General features: G+C 37.0%; 1 protein-coding gene across 3 annotated transcripts; it reads right to left on the bottom strand.

The window, feature by feature from the left end:
• Positions 1 to 1,297: 1,297 nt before the first annotated feature.
• On the bottom strand, positions 1,298 to 7,267 carry LOC109239636 (probable methyltransferase PMT20). Of its 3 annotated transcripts, none has more exons than XM_019406221.1 (8): positions 6,974 to 7,267; positions 4,605 to 4,894; positions 4,081 to 4,229; positions 3,794 to 3,989; positions 3,413 to 3,623; positions 2,556 to 3,231; positions 2,383 to 2,460; positions 1,298 to 1,949 (listed from the first exon to the last, which is right to left on the bottom strand). In XM_019406221.1, the coding sequence occupies exons 2-8, from the start codon at positions 4,869 to 4,871 to the stop codon at positions 1,733 to 1,735; spliced, it is 1,794 nt and encodes a 597-aa protein (XP_019261766.1). In that variant the 5' UTR covers positions 4,872 to 4,894; positions 6,974 to 7,267; the 3' UTR covers positions 1,298 to 1,732. The 3 variants fall into 3 exon arrangements, with proteins under 3 accessions (XP_019261766.1, XP_019261767.1, XP_019261768.1); XM_019406222.1 differs by lacking the exon at positions 6,974 to 7,267 and adding an exon at positions 5,612 to 5,772; XM_019406223.1 differs by lacking the exon at positions 6,974 to 7,267 and adding an exon at positions 5,055 to 5,138.
• Between the last annotated feature and the right edge of the window lie 855 nt (positions 7,268 to 8,122).

The following is an 8,122-nucleotide window of genomic DNA, read 5'->3' as shown; positions in this document are numbered from 1 at the left end:
TTTGTATGTATTTTGAATATAAACTAACAACAAACACCTTCACTTACAAACAAATTGGAGTCGGCTATAATTAAATCTAAAAATGAGGAGGATTTTCCACATTCTGTGGTCCATTACAAACTCAGATATCAATTCCTCTGTTTTAAAGCAACTTTTAGGAGTTGGTTGGGGAGTTTGGTGGCTTACATTTGACCCATAAATGATCTCAAAATTGATTTCTTTCCTACTTAATTTCCACCAAACTCCAACAACTAAAGCAAGTCTCATTTGTCAATCATCAGTGTGTTAAAGCCCTTTGTATATCATCATCAATCTTGTCATCTCAAGGTTCAAACCAAAACAACCTTGGAGTGATCAATAATCCCTTTCATCAGAAAGTTATTGGCAGCCCGGTGCATAAGGCATCTCGTATTCATACAGGATTCGGGGAAAGATCGCATCTTAAGAGTGTGATGTAGACAATTTGCCCTAATGCAAGCATTAGTGGCTGCTTCCACGACTCGCCAGAAAGTTATATAGAAAAAAAAGGCAGTCCGATGCACAAAGCATCCCGTGTTCACGCAAGATCCAGAAAAGGGTCCGTGCCCCAAGGGATGTGATGTAGGCAGCCTACCATGATACAAACATTAGTGGCAAACCCGTAAGCTATAGGTCACACAGAGACAATTTACCATTGCTCTAAGGTTCCCCTTCAAAAAATTAAATAGTAATAAATATTAAAAATAAACTTTTATGTATATGCATAGATTGTTTTTTCTCATTTATATAAGGAGAACTTCCAGTATAGAAGCAAAGGGAGTTAGAAAAATGTCTCATGGATTGGACTTTCACTATGATATTTTAGCCTCAGTTTTTTCTTTTTAGCTTAAATTCCCTTGTCTCTAATCCTGCCTCCAGTTCAGGTGGGGATAAGGTAGAAGATGCTATTATAACCAGTCCCTAGAGGCTAAGGGGTCGTTTGGTTGGAACACAAGTTTTCCCAGGATTAGTTATTCTGAGATTGTTATCCCACCCTCCCATAGAGATAAAAATAATACTACAATACCAAGATAACTAATCCAGTTATCCCGGGATTAGTTTTACCGCAATATAATCCCAACTAACGTAGGATAATCTCATCTCAAATTTAGTCCCGAGATTAATTATCCCTTATCCCTCGTACCAAACGAGCCCTAAACACTTTTTTTTTTTGCACAACACATAAGATACATATATTATTTGGTCACTTTTCATGAGTTAGAAGCAATGTAACAAGAAACACTGAGCTTAAATATTTCACTGAAAAGAAGACTTCAAAAAGGAACAAATCTAACTTAGGTACATAAATAGCTGCAATGTCTTCACTTTTCAACAAATACATACATCACAGCCAGCACTAAGAGGGTTTTGAAAAATAAAATAAAAATAGAATACAACCAAAGACGGCGTGCCTTTTTTTTTTTTTAAATAACTGAGAAATCCCCGAGGGCCAGCTGGCGCAAAAGAGAAGACTTAGGGGCCTTACAAAGAATATATATTGCATAACAAAGCCATTAAACTACTAGCATTGGTTATTTGGCTATTAATACATCAATTCAAAATCTCAAATTTTCATGATCTTTAGAACAAATACATATATATATGTGAGCTTGTGTGGACTTACTTATCTCCTATGGGCTGGTATCTTAAAATATATAACTTTTCCCTCCAAAGAGACTTTATCAGCAATTGTTTATCATATGCTGTTCTCATATCATGAACTTTGCTTTGAATACCAGAGCTTCTTTTGGCAAATCAATACCTTCTCCTTCTCTAAGCCGTATTCGGTTTCTTCCTTACGACAGCTCCATCTCATTCCCTTAGCCATAGTAGCAATAGCATCTACGAAATAGCTGGATTCTCGGATTATTGTGTATCCGTTGGGTCGCAAAATACGGTCCATTTCCAGCAGCACATACTTCATTTCACACCTGCACAGTAGAGACAGCTCCTTAAGTACGGAGTATAAAATATTGAGGATTCATACAGCCGACCCCAACCAGCTTCAAGTTGAGGTGTAGTTGTTGTACGATACACGTAACTGATGTCATAGAAAAGAAAAACAAGTTCGCTAGCTTAAAAATAGATGCTTAGCCTTTTAGTTGGAGTATTAAATATTGAGGATTCATACAACCGACTCTGACCAGCTTGGGGTTGAGGTGTAGTTGTTGTTGTAGGATACACCGAACCAATGTCACGGAAAAGAAAAACAAAGTTCCCTAGCTTAAAAATAGATGCTTAGCCTTTTAGTTGGAAGGGGGTTAAGCACGACTCGATAAAGGATGAGGAGTTAACGGCAAACAATGAAGGACAAAATGCAATTAAGCCACGAAGCTTGAACTTGAGGTGCAAATGCTTATTTACCTATGACTTTCAGCAGAGAAGAGGCCATCAAGATGAAGGAGATCGTATGTCCGAGGATATGTTGAGAAAGCCTCACACCTGTGGAGCAACAAACGAAGAGCTTAACGAAACATAAATATAGAGAGCGACTACAGTAATTTAAGCTTCAAATTTTGCATATAAATCATTGTTACCAGTCATGAATTGTTCCAATAAGACCCCTATCGTAGACCACCGGAAGTGTATTTGGAGCGTAAGATGAAACCACATTCATGACCCACACCGGAGCATCAATCACAGCGGCAGCGAAACCTCCATACAAGGTGTTCATGTCCATTACATTTCTGATCTTGTCGGTCCCAATCGCGGGGAGCAACTTCTTGTAGTGCTTCGCCCGAACCTTCCATTTATCATCGTCATGTTTGAAGGCACCAGCACTACCTCCACGAACATCAGAAACACGTTCCGGAGCAACATGCAACCTTTCCGGCCACTTGGCGAGAGTGTCCAACTTGAGTTTCTTAGCAGATGGATTTGGCACAACTACACAAGGCCGAAGAGGAGTGTACCATGCTGAATCAGGTTCAGTACCATCATCACATTTTGATGGATAGTTGTCGGGATTATCAAGCTTCTTATAGCAGTTACTGTCGGACAACTTCTGCCACACTGCAATGTCGTCCTTCTTGTTGAATAATTTGAAGCACATTGAAGTTAGCAACTCTTGCAACTTATCGTAATCCGATTTTTGCTCCTCAATGGTGGTATTCCATCCTCTCCAACGATGTTGATAGTTCACCGGAGGGCCAGAAAGGACCCAGAAACCGCCAGGTCGGAGTATACGATGTATCTCAAGAAGGTAAACTCCACCTGACAATAATGAGGTAAAATTAGTAAAAAGCATTACCGTTAATATCTTGCTTGCTTCGTCTATGCACTAGCCGCAGCGGCTGAATTTTGCAAATACCCCTATTTAGTAATTGGAAAAAGGCACGCAATACAAAGTTAAGATAGCATACACCTTCTATGTAAGGAGATAAAGATAACTTACCGAATTCAGTCCATGGAATTAGGCATCTTGAGCAATGAGCCATATCAAAAGAATTTGAAGGGAAAGGAAGACGCTGTGTAGAAATGATGCCCAGAATTGCAGGAATTCCACGTTCCAGAGCAAACTGAACCTGAGCCTGGTGATTGTCCCTTGGGGCAAGAGAGACTGTTAAAATTCCACGATCTAGTAAATCACCTCCCCAGCTTGCAACCTATAGGAAGATGAAGACGAGCGTGATGCTTAACTTGAATTCTGTATCACATGCTACAACTAAATTTCCTAGGAGAAACATAAATCACCGGAGAAGTTGTTATTTCAAATTTAGCAGCACAAATAGAAACAAAAAGCTCCACTACAAAGACTAAAAGAATTGCCACTCACCCCACATCCGGTATCAATGGCAGTTCGGATTGTCCCATCTTTCATCTGCGGAATCAAATCTTGCATCAAATCAACATAGCTACCGACTCCGTTGGGAAACATTGTACCACCACCAGGGAAGAGGAACTTCTCCCCTTCTTTTTTAAGCCAATGTTGATTGGACTTTTGTTTGTTAATCCAATCATATGGAACATTCCTGAAGCCAGATCCAACCAGTAATGGTTCAACGATCATTAACAAATCCAGCAAAGCATCGACAAGTAAACTTCAAGAAGATGAATTATTACCTATACCAACATTCATCTCTGCTCTTTGGCCATCTGATTGGCGATTTATAGCCATCTGGCGGGGGTACCAAGCATTCCTGCCTTTCAAAACTAGGAGGGCAATGGCGTTCCAAGAAAGTTAGCCGATGTTTACCATATTTGTGCCATCTCTGTAATATCATCAAAATAGATCATTAACACAATTGACTAACCACACGCAGAGGCAGATGTAGAACATAGGTGCACCACTAAAGAAAGGAGAAAAAAGGAAGTAATAAGTGGGAACCGATCCCTGTTTCCTTTGGGCAAATAACTCAACATTCAACCAAGTGCACCATTCAACCTTTTTGGAGCATGGCAACCAGCAGATAATATTAGATCAATTCTAGGAAATAACAACAACAACAACATAGTTTGGCAGAGCGACCATAGATTCACATGCACCATATTTTGGGCAGTAAATCCGCCCCTGGCCACAAGGTAATACCAAAATCATATCTCAAAGATTAAGGTTTTAAGATAAGAAGACCAGAAGTTATTAATACCTTTGGATCTGTGCATGGAGTATAGTCCTGAAAGTCAGCACTGCATTCGGGAAAGGAAATCGCTTTGACCTGAACAGCCCTTGTAGCAGTTCCACTGGGAGTTTCAACTACTTTGCTAACATTCTCAGCTACATATCTCTCCTTTTCGGAGCAAAAAATTCCTCCGAGGTAAAAAGAAAGCCCACACAATACCACAACTGTTAATGCCATGGGAACTTTCCATGAACTTTTATCTGATTGATATGGTTTTCCATCTTTATGCTTCATGGTTCCTAATCCTTATCAGTTACCTGCATACGAGCAAAACAACCACGTAAACCATTCCACCTCTTCAATTAGTAAATCTCGACGCAAAACACGTAAGTGACAGTTCTTTCAAGTGGATCATCAAGAAGAACAACGGTATTGGAAAGAATATATACTCAAGCAAATGGGAAGAAAAACATATACCAATCATTTTTTTGGGGGTCAAGAATATGATACTCATCATCTTGCTTTAACTAAAAAGAGAAACGATAACGTCAAATCAAAGGAGGATGCAGCATAAATTCTTAACTTAGGAAGAAGTCAGCCAAAAAGTATACAACACAGTCACTACTAAAAGTGTCCAACAATTGAACTCTGAAAATAAAATATTCTGCGGTAATACCTATAACAAACTAGGTACAAGGTCCTTTTATCAAAGAATTGCAATCACAGAACTAATTACATAGAAGGCATTTATTACAACTCTTAATTAGATCTGCTGAGATTGAATATAGGGGGCATATTAGAATTCACATGTTCACTTTATCTTTATATTTCCACATGATATAGGGCCCAAAACTTTATCAAATTATGCTGTCCAAATGAGGGCCCTCTTGGACACTAAAGTCAGAAATGTAAGAAATATGGCAAAATTTTGCACCTAACTTGTACCAGGCAAGAAAAAAAAAACACAAGAAAACAAGAAAGGAAAATACAGTGTAAAAGCTAGTACAATGAAGATAAGTTGAAATTGCCCTTACTTCAATTGTTGACCAAGAATCAGTTGTACTTTTACTACTCAAGTAAGTCTTGCCGAAAGTGAACACACACACACAGAGAAAAAGAAGCAGTAGGAGCATGAAATGCTTGAAATTGAGCTGAAAGTGAGAAAAAGATTCAAACTTTATGAACAGTTCATTAATCCAAAGATCAAATCTTGAACCTATGTTGCGCGGACTCTCCAAAATGTTGCGGTACCCGTGTCGGATCCTTTAAAAATACACTACTTTTGGAGGATCCGACACACATCCGTCGTCATTTACGGAGAGTCTGGGCAACATAGTCTTGAACTATATGAGCTGAAAGTGAGAAAAAATTCAAAACTTATGAACAATTCATTAATCCAAAGATCAAATCTTGAACTATATGAGTTGAAAGTGAGAAAAAGATTCAAACTTTATGAACAATTCACTAATCCAAAGATCAAATCTTGAACTTTAAAACTCAATGCAGTAGTAACAGGAAATGTTTGAAGCTGAGTTGAAAGTGAGGAAAAGATCCAATCTTTATGAACAATTTAATCATCTCAAGATCAAATCTTGAACTATACAAGCCATGTTAATTCAAGAAAATTGATGAACCAGGATCATGTTGGAAAAAACTAAAGAAAACTCAATACTGAAAAAACAGCAAAATTAGCAGTAATCAATGAGAAAGAGACAGCAAAGACTCAATGCAATGAATCTGAATACATCTGACACAGAAAATGATAAAAACCAAATACCACAGAAACAGAACAGTACCCAATAATCAGCTTTCTTATGAAAAAAATGCACGCACACACACACCAAAAAACAAACAGAATAAAGCTCATTAATCAGCTATCTGATTAAAAAAATGCACATACACACACAGAAACAGAGAACAAAGCTCACTAATCAGCTTTCTGATGAGAAAAATGCACACACACATACACACAGAGAACAAAGCTCACTAATCAGCTTTCTGATGAGAAAAGTGCACACACACAGAGAACAAAGCTCACTAATCAGCTTTCTAATGAGAAAAATGCGCACACACACACAGAGAGAAAAACAGAACAAAGCTCACTAATCAGCTTTCTGATGAGAAAAGTGCGCGCACACACACACACACAGAGAACAAAGCTCACTAATCAGCTTTCTGATGAGAAAAATGCACACAGACACACACACACACACACACAGAGAACAAAGCTCACTAATCAGCTTTCTAATGAGAAAAATGCGCGCACACACACAGAGAGAAAAACAGAACAAAGCTCACTAATCAGCTTTCTGATGAGAAAAGCACACACACACACACACACACACACACAAAAAAAAAAAGAGACTCCAAAAAAAGGAGAAAAAACAGTAAAGTACCTGTATGTTAGGAAACTGATAAAATTATATCAGGAAAATCTTGAAATACTCAAAATTTTCCCTTACACTTCTGGGGTAAGAATGTTGATCAAGACTGGATTTTAGAGCAACCCCAGATGTGGAGGAGAAGAGAGATATATCTCTGTATGTATATCTTCACATCTGTATATGTAAAGACAGAGCAAATTTACAAAAAACCTTAAATTAATATTGAAAATAACTATTCCTATAAAGAAAGAAACTGTTTATATGTCATTTTCCTATTTTCAGATTCTTGGCCTTGTGCAATTTTTCCTCTCGCTAGCTGTCTTCTTTCTCTTTTATTTATTATTTTATTATTACTCCCTTTTCATATGGGCCCTTTTGGCTTTTATTCTCTCTCTGTGGAAAACATTAAAAATATCAGAGCTTTTTTTCTCTCACATTACTCATCTGGGTATATTTATTTGTCAGGTAAAAGGTGAGAAGAGAATGATTTCTACCATTAAACCCCCAAATGAAATGAATTTAGGCATATAACACCTAGCATTATAATGGAATGGCTAAAAATTAAAATCTTTTCATTCTTAATAAAAATTCCACTTTACAGTTTGTTTGGATGGTTCTTACATATTGCACAGTATGGTATTGTTATTTTAAATATAATATTTATTTTGATTGTTATTTAAATTTTATTGTATCGTATTGTTAAATTCGTCGTTATGTAAAAACTAAAAGTACTACTTTATGAAACGATCGATTTGGTGTGGTTACATCGTTACCTTAATTTTTACTCTCATCTTGCATTTTCTTATTATTAAATAATTCTATTTTATTTTTTACCTTTACCTTTTTATATAACAATTTTACCTTGTACCTTACTTTTTTATATATAATATTGTAAGTTTATTATTCATATTATTGGTGCATGACATCCTGAAACGACGACAAACAATACAATCTATCCAGTCATTGACAGTAAAATATAATACAATACAATACAATACTATATGATATATTATGAAACAATACATAACAACTATCCAAACAAGTTGTTAAGCCTTAAAAATAAAAGGAAAACCTTTAATAGACCAATATGCATGTAACGACCCGATCGTTCGTTCTGAGAGTTATAGCCACATTTCCCCCCATCTATGCTTATTTATATGT

The sequence above is a fragment of the Nicotiana attenuata genome, unplaced genomic scaffold (genome assembly GCF_001879085.1).
Source record: "Nicotiana attenuata strain UT unplaced genomic scaffold, NIATTr2, whole genome shotgun sequence".
Taxonomy (NCBI): Eukaryota; Viridiplantae; Streptophyta; class Magnoliopsida; order Solanales; family Solanaceae; genus Nicotiana; species Nicotiana attenuata.
The sequence above is the reverse complement of the archived record's forward strand: the minus strand, read 5'-3'. Positions and strand labels throughout refer to the sequence as shown.

Bases quoted from the DNA above. Each gene is read 5' to 3' on its own strand.
- LOC109239636 (XM_019406221.1), bottom strand. From the start codon at position 4,871: ATGAAGCATAAAGATGGAAAACCATATCAATCAGATAAAAGTTCATGG. The intron at 4,230-4,604 runs GTATTAATAACT...ATGATATTACAG, and splicing joins CTCCATGCACAGATCCAAAG to AGATGGCACAAATATGGTAA. The intron at 3,232-3,412 runs GTAAGTTATCTT...CATTATTGTCAG, and splicing joins AATTCCATGGACTGAATTCG to GTGGAGTTTACCTTCTTGAG.